Source organism: Larus michahellis, chromosome 9, assembly GCF_964199755.1.
Source record: "Larus michahellis chromosome 9, bLarMic1.1, whole genome shotgun sequence".
NCBI classification, from domain to species: Eukaryota; Metazoa; Chordata; class Aves; order Charadriiformes; family Laridae; genus Larus; species Larus michahellis.
Genome location: NC_133904.1, coordinates 9189420 through 9204921, shown reverse-complemented (window position 1 = coordinate 9204921; position 15502 = coordinate 9189420). Strand labels below are relative to the sequence as shown.

At 45.5% G+C, this 15502-nt stretch overlaps 1 protein-coding gene across 4 annotated transcripts in view; it reads right to left on the bottom strand.

Moving 5' to 3' along the window:
- The window catches only part of FANCI (FA complementation group I), a 25367-nt gene extending 9865 nt beyond the window's left edge, over positions 1-15502 (bottom strand). Inside the window, exons 1-23 of one of the 4 annotated variants that reach the window (XM_074600269.1) lie at positions 15343-15502; positions 15093-15165; positions 14402-14532; positions 13854-14010; positions 13716-13773; positions 13214-13255; positions 12600-12723; positions 11513-11598; positions 11202-11334; positions 10878-10970; positions 10244-10380; positions 9256-9436; positions 8579-8666; positions 7518-7648; positions 6805-6875; positions 5753-5867; positions 5246-5368; positions 4078-4146; positions 2733-2834; positions 1746-1928; positions 1530-1651; positions 969-1133; positions 239-418 (exon numbers count right to left, since the gene is read on the bottom strand). In XM_074600269.1, the coding sequence (XP_074456370.1) occupies positions 239-418; positions 969-1133; positions 1530-1651; positions 1746-1928; positions 2733-2834; positions 4078-4146; positions 5246-5368; positions 5753-5867; positions 6805-6875; positions 7518-7648; positions 8579-8666; positions 9256-9436; positions 10244-10380; positions 10878-10970; positions 11202-11334; positions 11513-11598; positions 12600-12723; positions 13214-13255; positions 13716-13773; positions 13854-14010; positions 14402-14532; positions 15093-15165; positions 15343-15426 (2648 nt within the window). In that variant the 5' untranslated portion in view covers positions 15427-15502. Of the gene's footprint in view, positions 1-238; positions 419-968; positions 1134-1529; positions 1652-1745; positions 1929-2732; positions 2835-4077; positions 4147-5245; positions 5369-5752; positions 5868-6804; positions 6876-7517; positions 7649-8578; positions 8667-9255; positions 9437-10243; positions 10381-10877; positions 10971-11201; positions 11335-11512; positions 11599-12599; positions 12724-13213; positions 13256-13711; positions 13774-13853; positions 14011-14401; positions 14533-15092; positions 15166-15342 lie in introns of those variants that run through there. The other 3 variants (XM_074600270.1, XM_074600271.1, XM_074600272.1) reach the window with 3 other exon arrangements.

Sequence of the window (15502 nt, the reverse complement as noted above, 5' to 3'; positions counted from 1 at the left end):
TCTTCCAGGCCAAGTACTGTTATTAGAGTTGTATCACTCACTCTGGCACAGAAACTGTAGTGCCTCCACTTGATTTCTCAGGAGCAAAGAAAGGCAATGATCTCAACCCAGTAATAATAACTGTTTGGAACAGTTATAGACTGCATTATTCTTTCAGAAACCTACCTACGAATCAAAAATTCCCAAAATGCATTGCTGCTTTTTAGGGCTGATGTCTCCACATGTCACAGTGACTCACCGTGTGATTTTGCAGAGGTTCTGAAACATTTTCTCAGGATTTTGTCCATCTGGCCCATCAGTTTGCCCTGTCTCCTCCAGCTGCTGCACCTTCTGCAGAGCTACACTGACAGCATAGCGCAGGAACTCTGTGCTGGAGCGCAGAACCGCCAGGCTCTCCTCATGGCTTTGGGCATTGTCCCTGAAGGATCAAGAGCACTGTCACAGAACTGAGGATTGCACTGAAAAAGCACAGGGATGGCCCACAAGATTCAAATTCTACGTATGCATTTACAAATAAAATCACTAGCTGAATTCAGGATGGAAAAGACCCTTTGTTTTGGTAGCTTGTAGTGAACGCTTGGATAGAGTTCCACCAGCCTTTCCAAATACACTAACAGGCACGGTTTGAATTGATGTCTGGCTCTGTTCCATACAGAACTGGAGCTTAAACACTGGAGTTTGTTGTCTGAGACAGCCCAGGACTGGAGGAGCAGAGACCCTCCGAGGTCTTACAAGTCATAAGCAAGGTCTGCGAAAGCTGGTTTGTCAGTACCAGGAGTTGCACAGCTATGGTTCCTGCCTGGACTATGATTCCCTCCAGACAAGAAGTGCTATTACCATGCATGCTTTGTACAGAAATGAAAATGCCTGTACTGTGTGTGCAGTGCGCAAGACAGCCAGCATGCAGACACCACAAAACCAGCTTGTGAACAGGCCTTAAAACTACTCCAGGTGTGACAGCTTCTCACCTGAACAGAGCTGTGAGCAGAGTAGATACAAAACCCATGGAGAGGAAGCTCCGTGTAGTTTTGTTCCCCAAGGTAGATTTGTTCTTTCCAGCTTTCTCCTTCAGGATTTCAGAGAGTTTGTTGTAACATGTAAACAAGCCTAGGACATCCTCAAACTTGTTCTTACTGCAATAAAGTAGTAGAAAGCATTAATGGAGAAAATCCAGTCTTATAGTTTGGAATATAATTGGAAACTTCAGTTGCCAAATGAAACTTTCTAAATTGTAAAACCATGACATAGGACATATCTCTGCCTCCCTAACAGTGCATACCTCATCCATTCCTCCTTGACCTGCTCTTCTACAAGACGTCACATCCCATCTCACACAACACACAACGTTCAAAAGGAAGACACTCCCCAAGGTTCTGTGAATGTCTGTGCCACAAGGCACTCACACTCGGAAAACACCATTCTGATGCTATGTTGGCACTATTATCCTGTGCTTGCAGTGAGGCTGTACTCTGAAGAGCTAGGCACAGTATAACACAGCTAGCGCTGGAGGGTAAGATTTGATGTTTTACCTGAAATTCCCTATGTTGAAATTGTACTCAATCAGGACCTCACAAATTCCCATCACCTGAATGGCATAGATGTTATTCTTTACACCAACACCAGAAGACAGAGAGAAATCTGCTGATTTATCCTAAGAGGTAGAGGAAACAAGTGAAAAATCTCTTCAAAACCTGGTGAGAACTCAGTGCCTTCTTCCACTGAGTCAAACTGAAAATCTGGTTTACCAGTTCAAAGTCTTCCAACTCGCTCTTGATCATTCGTCGTGTGACAGATTCTAGCATCTCTTCAAAGCTTTGCTCAAATCCCACATCCTCCTCCTCCTCCTCGTCATCTTCAGCTCCTTGGCATAGATGCACAGTGCTCTTATACCAGGCGAGACAGTGTTGGATGCAGCAGAGCAGATGGGCCTGAAGAAAGCAGCCACACAGTCACACTCAGCCTTCTTGCTGGAGGTCACCGGTAGAAGTGGACACAGGCCAGATGCAAAGAGTCGTAGCTGCCTTCGAGGTTCACGTGAGTCTCAAGAACATGCGTCCTTCCCAGAATGAGGGGATCTGTAATCCCACACACAGCTACCCAGTTCTAGCTTCAGACAACATTGTCTGCCTGAGCTCGCCTATATGGGATGTAAAGACTTAACTCCCACTGCTCCCTCAACCCAGCTCCCTCAGCTGCTGAAGGAGATGGAAAGGGAATTTCCAAAAGGGCTCTCACTCTAGCTGAAGTGTCTGCCTCCTTCCTGGGTATGCTACTGCAGCGCAGCTTGGAAGCTTCCTTAAGGGAAAGCAAAGTGATTAATTTGAGTTTGCTCCTTCAGAAATCCAATGAATCGTTGAGGTCTCATCTCCAACAATATCAAAGGAGCAAAACCAAAGGGAAGATTTCTCCCCTTGCTACACAAACACTGAACAACTATTTTATGTGGAATTAAATCGGAGAAAAAAAACCCCAGAGTGAGCTCAACAGAGGATAACAGAACTACGCTGTAACTGGAGCATTTTTCACACAGGTTCCCCAAACTACTTCGCTACCGGAGGTCTAATAGATAGCCTGAGGCAGGGGTGAGATGCCCAGCTCTATTGTCATTAAAAGGATTGCTCCAGGCTAGAAGAGGCTGAAGAAATACAAGGTATTCAGCTCATGTAGCAGCACAACTAAAATGCTATGGAACAGACGAGCCTGCAGCTATGGCCAGCCAGTATAGCTCTTACCAGTGGTTCTTGCAGAAAGATTTGATCTCCTTGAGCCATAATACATCCCTCAAGTTTCAGTGGAGGTAGGAGGTCGGGCTGGGGCAAGTAATACTGCTTTATCTGTCACAGAAAACCAGAAATAAAATAACCAGTTACTTGGTAACTGAGCCTCTTAAGTCGTTTGAAAACAGAATGCTATAATCTTTGTACTCCATTCTACAGAGTGAAAACTGGCACTATAATAATGGGATTGTACATGTACGTGAGCCACGTCATCTGTTCTATTGGTAATTAAAATCCCCTCTTGAGTTGCTTATGTACCTCTCAGCTAGGACACGTCACTGCCCTAGAACAAGTTCATCTGACCACTTGCTGTTGTGTTGCCTCAACACGCAACATCACTTGCACTTCACCTGCAGTGCTACCCAACCTTTAAACAGCTAGGAAAAATAACTGCTTCTGCTGCCCGTCACTCGTACTGAACGCTTGGCCTTGTTATGGAATCCAGCTTCCTGGCCCAAGGTGCAGACAGTTATGAAGGTTACACTTAGCACTAAACCAAATCCATGACAGACCATGCTTGCACCAGTTCCTGGCTGTTTGGCACAACACAGGAAGGAAATATGTTCCAAGTACTGATACAGGATCAGAACCGAATAGGGAAAGTTATATATGTATATATATAATGATGCTATAAAATTTTATACATTTACACTAAGTTCCCATTAAGTGCCCTCTGCTACCCACGTTCCTTTCTCAGACCCTATACTGTCATGGGAAAGCTGGAATTAGTCAGCATGAACTCTACGGATGATTAAAGGGAAGAAAATTACTTGTCTCAAAGAAAGCACAGCCTGTCCAATGGATTGAGGAAATGTGATTGTCTTGTTGCCATGAGCAACACTGTTGGGGGATGAGTTAATCCTCCCAGATCCTACATGGGCTTGGGTATTCTCCCGATGGGAGGACAGCAATAATAATTACTGTGTCAGCACACATCCTTGGGGAAGTACGGGAGGGTAACTGCTGTGCACTGCTAAGGAACAGGGAGCGCACAAAGCACTTCTCTGGGCTCACACTTCTCACAGCATCTCAGAACTGAAGGGCTGGAAAGAGCTCCAAGAGATCCTTTCTCGTCCACCTTGTGACAGGATATGAACGAGTCTCCAGACATTTACCTAGTCTGCTCTCTCAACATAACAGGGATTTGAACACCTCCTCAGAGAAGTGCCGCAGCACTTAAACATGTTTCCAGTGTAAGGGAGAACTACTTTCCCAATATTTAACCTGAATTGCTTGCTATACTGGTTGCAGTGCAGAATTCTTAGAGCCTCTGCAGGCACGCCACAGAGCAGTACTTTACCTGGGACAAGAGCGTTTCCATTATAGAGCTGGCCAGCTGGGAGTTCCTGCGAAGGACGTCATAAAAACCCTGAAGACAGGAAGGAAGGACAAGTTGGCTTACACAACAAAGCAAATGAACCACATGCATAACAAGTTGGTGTCATACGACAGCAACGACACTTTGGCACCGCAAGGAACCATGAGGAAGTAACAATGTGCTCAGTGTAAAATCCCATACCTGGCAAAGCAAAGGCACCACAGAAATAAGGTATGAATCAGTAAGAGTATGAATTTCCTCACAGGGGCCCTCTCACAAGCTGTATCTCCCTAGCAGGAGTGGCATCAAGCCCAGAGTGACTTTCACTGCTATTTAACACTAGCACTAGATCCAACTTCAAACTGTGAATTCCTGCTTCAAAGGCAAAACAAGCCAGTGGGGAAACCGTAGGAGGCAAAAATCCTTCAGACGGAGAGAAACTCAGTGGATGGATGAAGCAAATGCAAGTCTTAAAGCAACAGTGATGAACACACCCAAAACTTGCAGCTCACCAAAGGTCAGTCCAACCAAGTCAAGAAGGAAACAAAATCTCTCTGATCTGAACATTTTTTCCTCAAGGCGGTACCCCACAATTACCTCAGGAGCTAAGATACACACCCAAAAATGGCTCTTTATATTAGGCCATTTATCACAAGAAATCTAAGGGACAGACAAGCCTTTACAGAAACTTGCAAAAGGAAGAGGAGAAAGACAGATCCCTGATGCAGTCTCTAAGAAAGTTTCCCCATACTCTCCAGTCAGGGTTTTCTTTGGAGCCCATCATTAACTCCCAGCAACTCTGCATCTATCCAGTGCCCGTTATAACACTCCTCCTCACTGGGCATCAAACATGCTTCACATTTCCTAGGCCACATCACAAGAAGAGAGACTTTGACACATTTTTGCCCTTAAGCAATGCATGAGACGAGGAAGATACATCACTGTGTCTTTGGGCTTATAATGGTCCAAACTCAGAAGTATTGGGAAAAAAAAATAGTCCTTGGTATGTGTGTGTACCATGAAGAACATAACTGAGATGACAGGTTGTTTTCCACAATAACATGATCATTATTTACCTGGGCCTACAGTAGAACCAGACTACAGAAGAGGTAGCAACTGTTTAAAATGAGATTGAAGAAACCGTGTTTACCTCATATAACATGAGTCGAACATCCGCTTGCTGGCTCAAACATCGCCTCAGGCTGCCCAGGATTTCAAGGCAGAAGGCCTCATTAGCTGCAGAATTATAGCAGGCATGAACATCTGCCTGGACCTGAGAGGGAATATTAGTCACGTTATACTGGTTACAATTCTCAAATATCACAACACAGAAGCAAGGTGATAAGGGGCCTAGCCCCTAAACAATCATTGAAATAGTCCTTAGTGTGCTGCTAGGCTCTTTATCATCATGATGGAGCAGTGTAAATGCTCCCCAGAATACTGGTGCTGTAAGAGAGAATAACTCTGAGAAGCAACGTCCCTAGGTCAGCTTCTCTTTGAACGTTGCAATTCACAAAGCTTTCCTTCCAGGGCTAATCCTTACTGGTTATATTTCCATTTTGGGGAAACACTCCGCTCTTGAGTTGTTTGAAACAGTGCACAGTAGACATGAGACTGTCTCGTATGTCCACATCAGGGACTGCAGAACAGCACTTACCTGAGTGGCACCAATGGCCTGGCTGCACTGGGAAGAGGACAAGCTGCCCAGAACCTTAAAATTTCTTAACAGAAGCAAAAAGCCAGCAACCGCAGCTTTACGAGCATCGAGCTGCCTGTGAGTCAGGGGGAGAAGAGAGAAGCATATGGAAAAATGGAAGCAAGAAGCTCAGAAGTAAAACCAAGATCAACTCAGCAATGAAAAACGGTCCACAAATACAGAGTGACTGGGTCCAGTGGAACTTTATTTCATAAGAGGGCAGCACAGTCCCACGCAGTGAAGAGCTTGGCAGTTTGGTGGGAACTCCTTTGCTCTACACTCTCACAACATTCAATTTCCTTTCTGTCCTTGCAGCGCTCACAGAGGAAGAGCCCCAGGCCAAGACCCAAGCATTAAATGTCCCCTGAAAACTGGAATAGGATAGTCTCAGAGGTCTTCTCAGAGTTGGAAAATGCCTCACAAAAAGCTGGTGTTTTGCTTTGCTCATCAAAATCCTGGGTCTTTCTCAAAATCGAGTCCCTTGCCTTGAATAATAATCCTAAATTATGAATTCTGTATTCATAACCTGGCAGCCACTGCCCAATGAAATACAGTCTACAGTCACAGCATTATGAAGACAGAAGGATGGTTTGCTCAAAGCATTACCAAGACAACAAGCCTGGTTCTCTGCCACCTTGCAAGGGATGAGAGGGAAGGTGGCAGCTCAGTATTTTGATCAATGGTTCCTTCCAGACTCTCCTTAGCATCTGGATGTACTCGGCTATGTAGACACACGATGGAACTGATTTTAATTTTGCCTGCCTATTTGGAGTTCCCAACAGCTTTCTGAATTTCTGAAACCTATTAATCTGGGGATTGGGATTTGCATCTCAGTGGGTAGAGTTGTGCCTGTCAAGGCAGTCCTAGGGCTAAAGGGGCAGGAGATGTCACCACCTGGTTATGGGAAGAATATAGTAAGAATACACCTAGCCAAAACCAACAAAAAATACTTCTGCTCCAAAAGCATAAATGAGTTGTAGAAATCTTTTCAAAGAATCCCCTTCCTAGCTTACCTGGAAAAGATAGCTTTTTGGAGAACAAGTATCAGGGAGTCCCTCACCGACATGCTGACTTTGAGCAGAGGCTGGAAAGGAAGACATACTTTGGAGAGAAAAGCACTAAGGCATGCCAAGCCCTTGGGGCATATGAGCTCATCTTCCTCAGGCCCATCTGGCCCTGAATTTCCAATAGTGTCATCAGTACAGTAGGAGAATCAAAACATTTTAAAGCAACATAAAATTAAACCCAGAGAGCTGTAGCAATGAGACACCTTAGCAGGTTAGTGAGGACACGGAGCAAGGGTTTGGGAAAATAACTGTTATCCCCAGATTGGATGAAGCAGGTAAAAGTGTAACATCAGGGTCGGGCAAAGGCAAATACTGACATGGAGCTTGGAAGGAGAAAAATCAACCTGACAGCTACAGCTGTTCAGCTAAACATTGTATACTTAATTTTCTACACTGTGCAGCATCTGGGCATCTTCCAGATGAAAGGTCAGCACAGAGCAGTTTCAGTACCACCCCAGACCACACCATATGCTTTTTGCTAGAGGGCACGTGCAGATCCATGCTTGAAGAGCAGTTCCACGCTACGCTGAACAACCTACAGCAGAGTATGAAGGCTTATTTTACGAGGAGGGTTATTAGATCATGCATATAATTGTGCCCTAAAGCTGTCACTGGAACTAAACTAGCAAGGATATTCATGAAGAAATGCAAAGCTTTACCTGTACTGCCCGTAGGAGCCCCTGCACAGTGTCAATGGGCAGAAAGGACAAATTGTCAAAGGTCTCTGTGACTTTGGAGGATGAAGTCTGAAGCACAAGAGGAGCAGACACAACAATATTGGACAGCAAGTCTGAAAAATAAAAGGACAAAAAGAGCAGCTGCTGCCAAGGGGTCAGAAAAGTCTGAGCAAAAGATGTCTATAGAGCTAACAATTACAGAATAATCAAAGCCCTTCCATCACATGTAGAGGTCATGATAGGATGAGCATCGAAAATCTGAACTCTGCTGCAGGCACAAAGTGTAAACTGCTGACAACCAGGCTGAAGGGTCTCACCCCACCAGAGGGCACTGAGGTATAAGAGAAGAGGCTGCAGCATAGGCATCACAGCAGCCCCCCGTGACACCCAAGCACCTGCCCAAGGATGAGGAGGAAGGCAAGGCTAGGAACATGTAACAAGTTACTGACTGATGGATAGCAACTTTCTGTGTGTCAGCTGTTCCATGGCAACTGCCTGCAAACATATTTTTCACCTGGGATGAATACAAGGTAATCTGATGCAGCTGACACCTCAGTAAAAGGGGAAGGAACAAGTGATTTTCTTGGCTTCAGGTCACTTCATCAGGAACTTCCAAAGCCAACCATATCCTGGGCTGCATCAAAAGAAGTGCAGCCAGTGGGCCGAGGGAGGTGATTCTGCCCCTCTACTCTGCTCTGGTGAGACCCCACCTGGAGTACTGTGTACAGCTCTGGAGCCCCCAGCATAGAAAAGACATGGACCTGTTAGAGCAGGTCCAGAGGAGGGCCACAAAAATGATCAGAGGGATGGAGCCCCTCTCCTATGAGGACAGGCTGAGAGAGTTGGGGTTGTTCATCCCTGGAAGCATTCAAGGTCAAGTTGGACGAGGCTCTGAGCAACATGATCTAGTTGAAGGTGTGCCAGCTCATTGCAGGGGGGTCAGACTAGATGACCTTTAAAGGTCCTTCCAGCCCAAAATATTCTACGGTTCTATAACTTGTTCTGAGTGTCCACAGAGCAGGACACATTCTCTTTCCTGTTACCTATGAAGTGGCTGACAGGAGATGCTGCTTTTGTGAGCACTCTGTTCAGGACCTGCTCAAGAATATCACTTCTGATGGGCTCATGAACCTGAAATGAGAAAGAACAATAAATAAAAATCAACCCTACATAAATTTAAGATATTCCTGTACCTCACAGCACAGGCATCATGCAGTGCAAAGCAAATCCAGATCTGACAGGTAAGCTGGGACTGGTTGCCAGAAGTCCCCTTTCAGCTAAATTCACACAGATTGATTCAGATTTCATCCCAGGCCAATCAGAACCAGCACATCAGAGAGGTATACACAGTACCCTCAAATATAATGGGTCAAATCGTCTGTGGGATGCAAATTTACCACTTCACTGAAGATGCTGGTTTCAGTGCCACCTCTGGCAGATTTTCTTTCTACCTCTGTATTTCTCTACCTTCTCTGCAGTTTCTTGCAAAATGTAATAAGGATTACATAAGTATCATGGTAGCTGGAACAGATTAGGATTAGGTCTTTATGAGGATGGCCTCTTCCAGATGGACAAGGGCAAATAGGAGACTAAATCTAGTATTGTTTGTAAAACACTCATGATGGATACAGCAGACAAGGCTTTGACATCATTTACCAAGAAACAATAAGAACAGAGTTCTCTCCCCCTAAAAAACACCCTCTCCAAAACATACAATTACCTTAAATGCTTCCAGCAGGATACTTGCTCCCAGTCTGCAAGCCTGCTGGGCTGGCATTTTTGAAAGACCATAAGTGGTATCAGCAGCTTTTCCTCCAAAGGGCTTCCTTGGTTCATATGATTCCATTAGGCTGAAGCCAAGATCCACCAGGCCCTGAGTAACATGGTCCCAGCCAAACGCACTGAGGAAAACATTAAATAGACCAGGAAAGAAACAACTTAGTCACAGGAAAAGTTTAGATTAGAGCAGTCTAAAGTAACATCTTCTGCAGTCATTCCAGGGTCCAAAGCAGCAGTGAGAGATGTTCAATCACTCTAGAGATGACATCCCTCACAGCCCCATGACTGTCTTTAGGCTGAGGTGCTCAGCGCAACACATCTCGGAGTCCTGATTCTCCAACAAGACTTCCGTTCCAGCCCAAAGGTTTCCTCGCTATGGGGAATGACGTGCACTCAGGTCTGATCTGGATGTGACAGTAGGCTACAGTCAGGATGCACAAATATCCTACTGATGCCGAGATCTTCAAATCAGAGAGGAAGGCAGAAGAGGAAGTCCTCAATCAAACTAAAGGACAACTGGTGACAGATCACAGAGCTATCCCACAGGATGTTCAAAGGACTAACCATGTCGGGGAAGAAAATAGTGAACCTATCACTCATCCCTTGGTCAGAACACAAACCACAGCCAGCACCATGACTCATACCATCAGCTGCTTTACCAATAAGAAACAGACAGGGTCCTGATCAATTTAGTCCTTCATACCGCAAGATGCGAAGATTTGGGGTAGAGGGGGCAAATTTATACAGCTGCATTTTTTTTGCTTTTTTAATTTACCAATAAAAAACTGGGATAAAAATTTTGGATTTTGACACCGTTCCCTGCTGGCACCTGGTCAGCAGTATTTAGCACCCCAGAGCATTCTAGCGAGGCTGAAACTCTCCCCTCCCAAAGCCCATTGAGTGTTCTGCGGCAGGTGGCAAGAACTCACCTATTTTTCACCACTTCCAGAATTACAGTGGTTACATCATATTGTTGAGGAAACAAATCCTGCAGAAACTTGGAGGCCTGAAGGAACTGCAGGTCCTTGCAGCTTCTTGTGATTGATGTTTTCAAGAAATCAAATATCTGGAACATAAAATCATTGAGTGTGAGGAAATGATCTTTGAAACGGGACCTGTATAGTCTTGGGTATGTTCCAGTAAGAGCACCAGCCAGAGCACAAGTTCCAGTACAGCCTGCCAAAAATCTTAACTCACTTCTTTCTCAGGACAAATACACCAGCCTCATTAAGTGCCTCAAGGAGGGTAACTTGCTGCCAGATGCTCTTCAGGTGGCCACTACAGAGCCAAAACATTAGAAAAAGACGACATTGCTTTTCTTCTCATGCTAAAACCAACTCACAGGAATCACAACTCTGGAAAATTCTGATATTGCTCTGGGGTCTTTTATAGTGTTCAGTAAACTACAGTGTACCACTGATCTAACTGCCTCCCCATGAGCATTATGAAACCATTTTAAGCCTAATTCTGATGGGACTATGACCTAACCTCGCTTCCTTTCCTTTACAAGGAGTGCAGTGTACATCCCCACAGAAGTTCTCTGCAAGCTTATCACCTACGTACCTGCTCTTGCAGCCTGTGTTTTACTGCAACCGACAGCAGAAGAGCCACACTGAAGGGACACAGGGCTCTAGCTGGATCCTTCTGTTGCTCAGTCTAGAAAATGGCAAGCAACAGTCAGAAAGCTTGTTATCTTTAACTGCAGCATCCCACGAGTTCAGGCAAGCCATCAGGCACATGTCTCTTCAAACATACCATGGCGCTTCTTAAAGTGAACGTGATTGTGATCATAAAAATTATTAAATCCCTTCTACAGGCAACAAATAAAGTTTTAAAAACTCTACTTCGACATCTTCAAGAACAGTGCCTGCTCTATCTTTGTCATACCTTTAGATGTCTGATTAGTTCCTCGCTTAGGTCCTGATCCAGGTTGATAACAGAAACAATATGGAGAATAACGGTGCCTTCCACATGGCGGAGTTGGTCTAGGGGCACTGTGGCTACCTCAAGGTCCACTGATCTGTAAGTTTTATCAGAAAAAAAGAAAGCCATCCAAAGTCATAAATCATTTCTCATGTATCAAGGAGGATGTACTTTTACAAGATTTTACAATTCAAATTTAAGGAGCCCTGGGCAGGACGAGGGTGATTACAAATACCCAGGTAATAAAGAAAGGGGATGACAGAGAAAGAACTTACTGTGGAACCCTCTGTTCTTCCTTTTGTCTCTTATCCAACTGATTGAAAAAACTGATGATTCCTTCTAGAACAGTCTTCTTACTGCCCTGCAAGGCAGGACGTTACATTAAGCCACTGCAGGGCCTGCAGTATCCCAGAGAACTACACTCTATTACAAATCACAGAATAGTTCGGGTTGGAAGGGACCTTAAAGATCATGCAGTTCCAACCCCCCCGCCACGGGCAGGGACATTTCCCACTAGAATGAAACGGCATCCTTCATTTCCCTTCATAAATCACTGAGGTGGGGAAAGGCTCCTGTGCGGCTCATTTCCAGATTAAGATTTAGTTTGCATATTTCTTTTGACTGCACTTATCGAAGAGTTGGAGAAGTTAAAGCTTTCAGATGTTCTGGTTGTGGTTTGTTTTTTTTTTTTAATTAGAAAGGATCCTTTATGTTATAATCAATTGGGAAGGCTTTCAAACTCCTAACCCTTAAATCTAACAGTACATTTTGGTCAGTGGACCCAAATGACCTCCTATAACACACATATTAATTTGTCTTTGACTGGATCATTTTGGCATTGACTCGGTCACAAATGAAGCAAGCAAAAGAGCCAGAATCACCATGTCAAAGGGCAGAGACGTCATTGGCAGCCTCTGCTTGCAGGAAGAGCACAAGGGATGAGACATTTCCAGGACAAGTCAGACTACAACCCAGACTACAAACCAAGACAAGTCATACTGTATGAGCTATTATTATAGTTTGCAGACCACAGAGAGTCAGCAAAACCACACTTAAGAAGACTTTAAAACCCAATCCTCTCTTCTGTCTGCTAGATCTGTGCTCATCCCTTATTTCCCAAAGGTTTTCTTCTTTCCCCACAAGGAAGATCAAGATTGTATCTTTCTCTGAGCAGCCAGCTTCTTCATCGTACAGGAATTTAGAGAAAAAAAAACCCTACTGATGTCCTGCTGTGTCCTGCTTCCCACAGCAGTTTGGGAACAATCAGAATCCTCACCAAAATCCAGCCTATAGCTCAGTCTGTGCATCTTTTTTTCCTCATGGTATATACATAGGGGGAGGCCAGCTCCTGTGAGCTTTTACCTTTGCAGAAAGCAGCAGCAGCTGATAGACCAGAGGGGGAATTTCCTGCAGATCTAATTTGGAGAACATCCTAAGGACCTTTTCCACCACAAACTGCAGCTCCTCTCCCGACAGTGGAATATCCCTGTTGAATCAAAGATGCAGCCTAATCATTTTCACTAATTTCCTTCAGAATCCCACAGCAGATTCAACCCATAACTAGCCAAAGGATCTTAATGTACACACAAGCAGCGAGTGCTCCCAAAGTCCTCACCAGAAGCAGTTGCCCCAGATCCCTCAATACCTTTCCACTGTCCCAGTATACTCTTCAGCCTTCGGTGTTTAGATCTCCTCCACATTATGCTTGCTCATTAATGTATCATTAATTTGCCAAGGCTCACTCACACATGGAACAAAAACCATGATGCCATGCCGAGTCTTTGGGACACACCTGCCCAGCTGTATTTTGTATCCAAATGGATCCAATGTGGACGTTCATCAACTCAACCATCCATGGGGCTCTGCCTGGTATGGTCAGACCTCCTATTCATACTTGCCCCAAACTACATGTGAAATAGGACACGGACATGACCACAGCACAAGAAAGCGTTGATGTTGAAGGGAAAAAGAATTACCTGAACATGTTGGTAAGATGTATTACACTCTGAGGGTCCCACCTGGTAAAACAAAAATACGTCAGAAAATTGAGAGCACGCAGAATTATCTCTTATCACTTCTCTCCTTATACGCAATTATTCATTGTCACCAATTCCCTGTTAATGTTCTGATATTAAGATTAGAAGACAGATTTCCACCAGAATCCATCACCACCACCCTGACCCCTCAAACTTATAATGGTTCTGAACTGTCCCAGCCCCCACAATAACAAATACCAAGAAAGGAATAAAAATAAGAACTTCCTCAGACCAGTTCATAAAACACTATGACAAGATCTGGGAACAGGGTGTTCCCTTGCCTTTCCAGCCAGAGAAGACACTGTCACAGAGGACACAGATTCAAAGATGGTAGAACAGGACACAGATGGTGAGATCCAGCTCATCATGATGTCTTTTTCAAAGCACAACATGAAGCATATTGTTTTGCCATGTAACTAAGAGCTGGTGGAGATGTACCTACTTGCTGCAACAGAGGGTATTTATCAGCTGTTTCTTAAACTCTTCCCCATTCAGTTCACCTGAAAAAGCAAGAGTCTTTTAGGAACTGATTCCCAAGGAAGGGAGGACAGGCTGGGGGGAAGGAACTGAGAGCGGCTACCTTTCCCATAAACCAGGCTCTCCTTCGAATTGGGCAATGCAGTGAGAACAGTGGCAAACAACTCCAAGGATTTCCCGTTAGACAGGCTGCCGCCTTTAATAACATCAACAAACAGAGTGGCAAGCTCAGCCAACGCATGGCCTGGCAGCTGGCGAGCCTGGGAGGAGATACAATGACATGAAAGAGCCTGAGGCAGTGCAGAGGAAAATTCCACATATATGTCCAACTGTCACCAAAACGCACAGACATTTCTTACAGTGAAATGTTCCCCTAAAAGGGGATTTCAGCCCTAAGATCTCTATTTTGTACTGTCCTTTATAGAACAGAGCAGTAAATCAAGCTGGTGTAATTACAGGTTTGGAGTCTAAGTCCAAATATACAAAGATAAACACATTTGCACACACAGCAAATTCCAATATCAGCTTAGTCCAGGGCAGATCCATGGAAAGGACACAATTCATTTTCCTCAGTGGCCTAGTGAAGTATCTCAATCAACACAAAACGATACCCATCAGGCTCCAGGAAAGCCAGCCCAAAGGAGCATCTACCTCCAGCATCAGCAGTCCTATGATTTCAGACGCCTTGCCCAAATGCAGGTCCCCTGACTCCACTAGCGGGATGCAGTGCTTGTAAACCTGAAGCCTCCTGAGAACACCACTTTGCTGGGAACAGGGGGAGCCTTATAGTGAGGAAATAAAGAAAACACAGAATGGAAAAGAAGTTACACAAGTAACATGTTGCTAAACAACAGGAAGTTGGCAGGGTGTTGTAGTTTGGCTAAACTGTCACCTGACTGAAGCTCCCTAATTTACCTATCTGACAAAACAGATAAAAAAAACCCAAAACCAGAGCCCAGGAAATGAGAATCTCTTGAGAAAAACAGCTGAAGCACTCAACCCTGTTATCACACCCTGTGCTTCACTGCTGCCGGAAGTGTCAAAATGTTGAGAAGAATCAGCTTGGCAATTAACTGGCCAGCTCAGTTCTACTCCGAGGTACCTAAAGGCTCCCAAAAGTAAAGCTCACTGACAGCAGGTTCATTAAAAACACATTAGTCTAGTTTCCCATTTCCCCATATCTATTTTCAGATGTCATGTTTCCTTGTGACAACCCTGTCTGGCTGGTTTTTACCAAAAGTGACAGTTCCTTGTGCTGCTGACCACCTACTTCACACAGCTGGCCTGTAACTCACCCCCCCTCCCCACCCACCCCGCAAAGAGCAGCCCACAGACCACCCACCTTTGAAGATCCCCCTCAGCAAAGCCGCCGTCTCACTTCCCTTCAGGGCCTGCCTTGTCACCATATCGCCCAGCTGCAAAGAAGGAGACGCTGTGAGCTGCACTTCACCTGAGGAGAAGCCACCTCCGCCCGCCTGACAGGGCCTGACAGGGCCCGGCGGCGCCTCGGCCCCCTTGACAGGGCCCGGCGGCGCCCCCCCGCCCCAGATCTTCCCCGCACCCAGGGCCCAGCCCGCGGGACCCCCGCGCACCTCGCGCTCCCCTAGGCTCTGCAGGGCCTCCCGGAGCCGCTCGGGGCTCTCCTCGGCCGCCAGCGCCAGGATGCGCTGAGCCATGGAGCCGGGATAACACCCGACCCGGCCGGGCCGCCACTCCGCCGCCCCGAAATTCCCGCCCGGAAGTGCCCGCCCG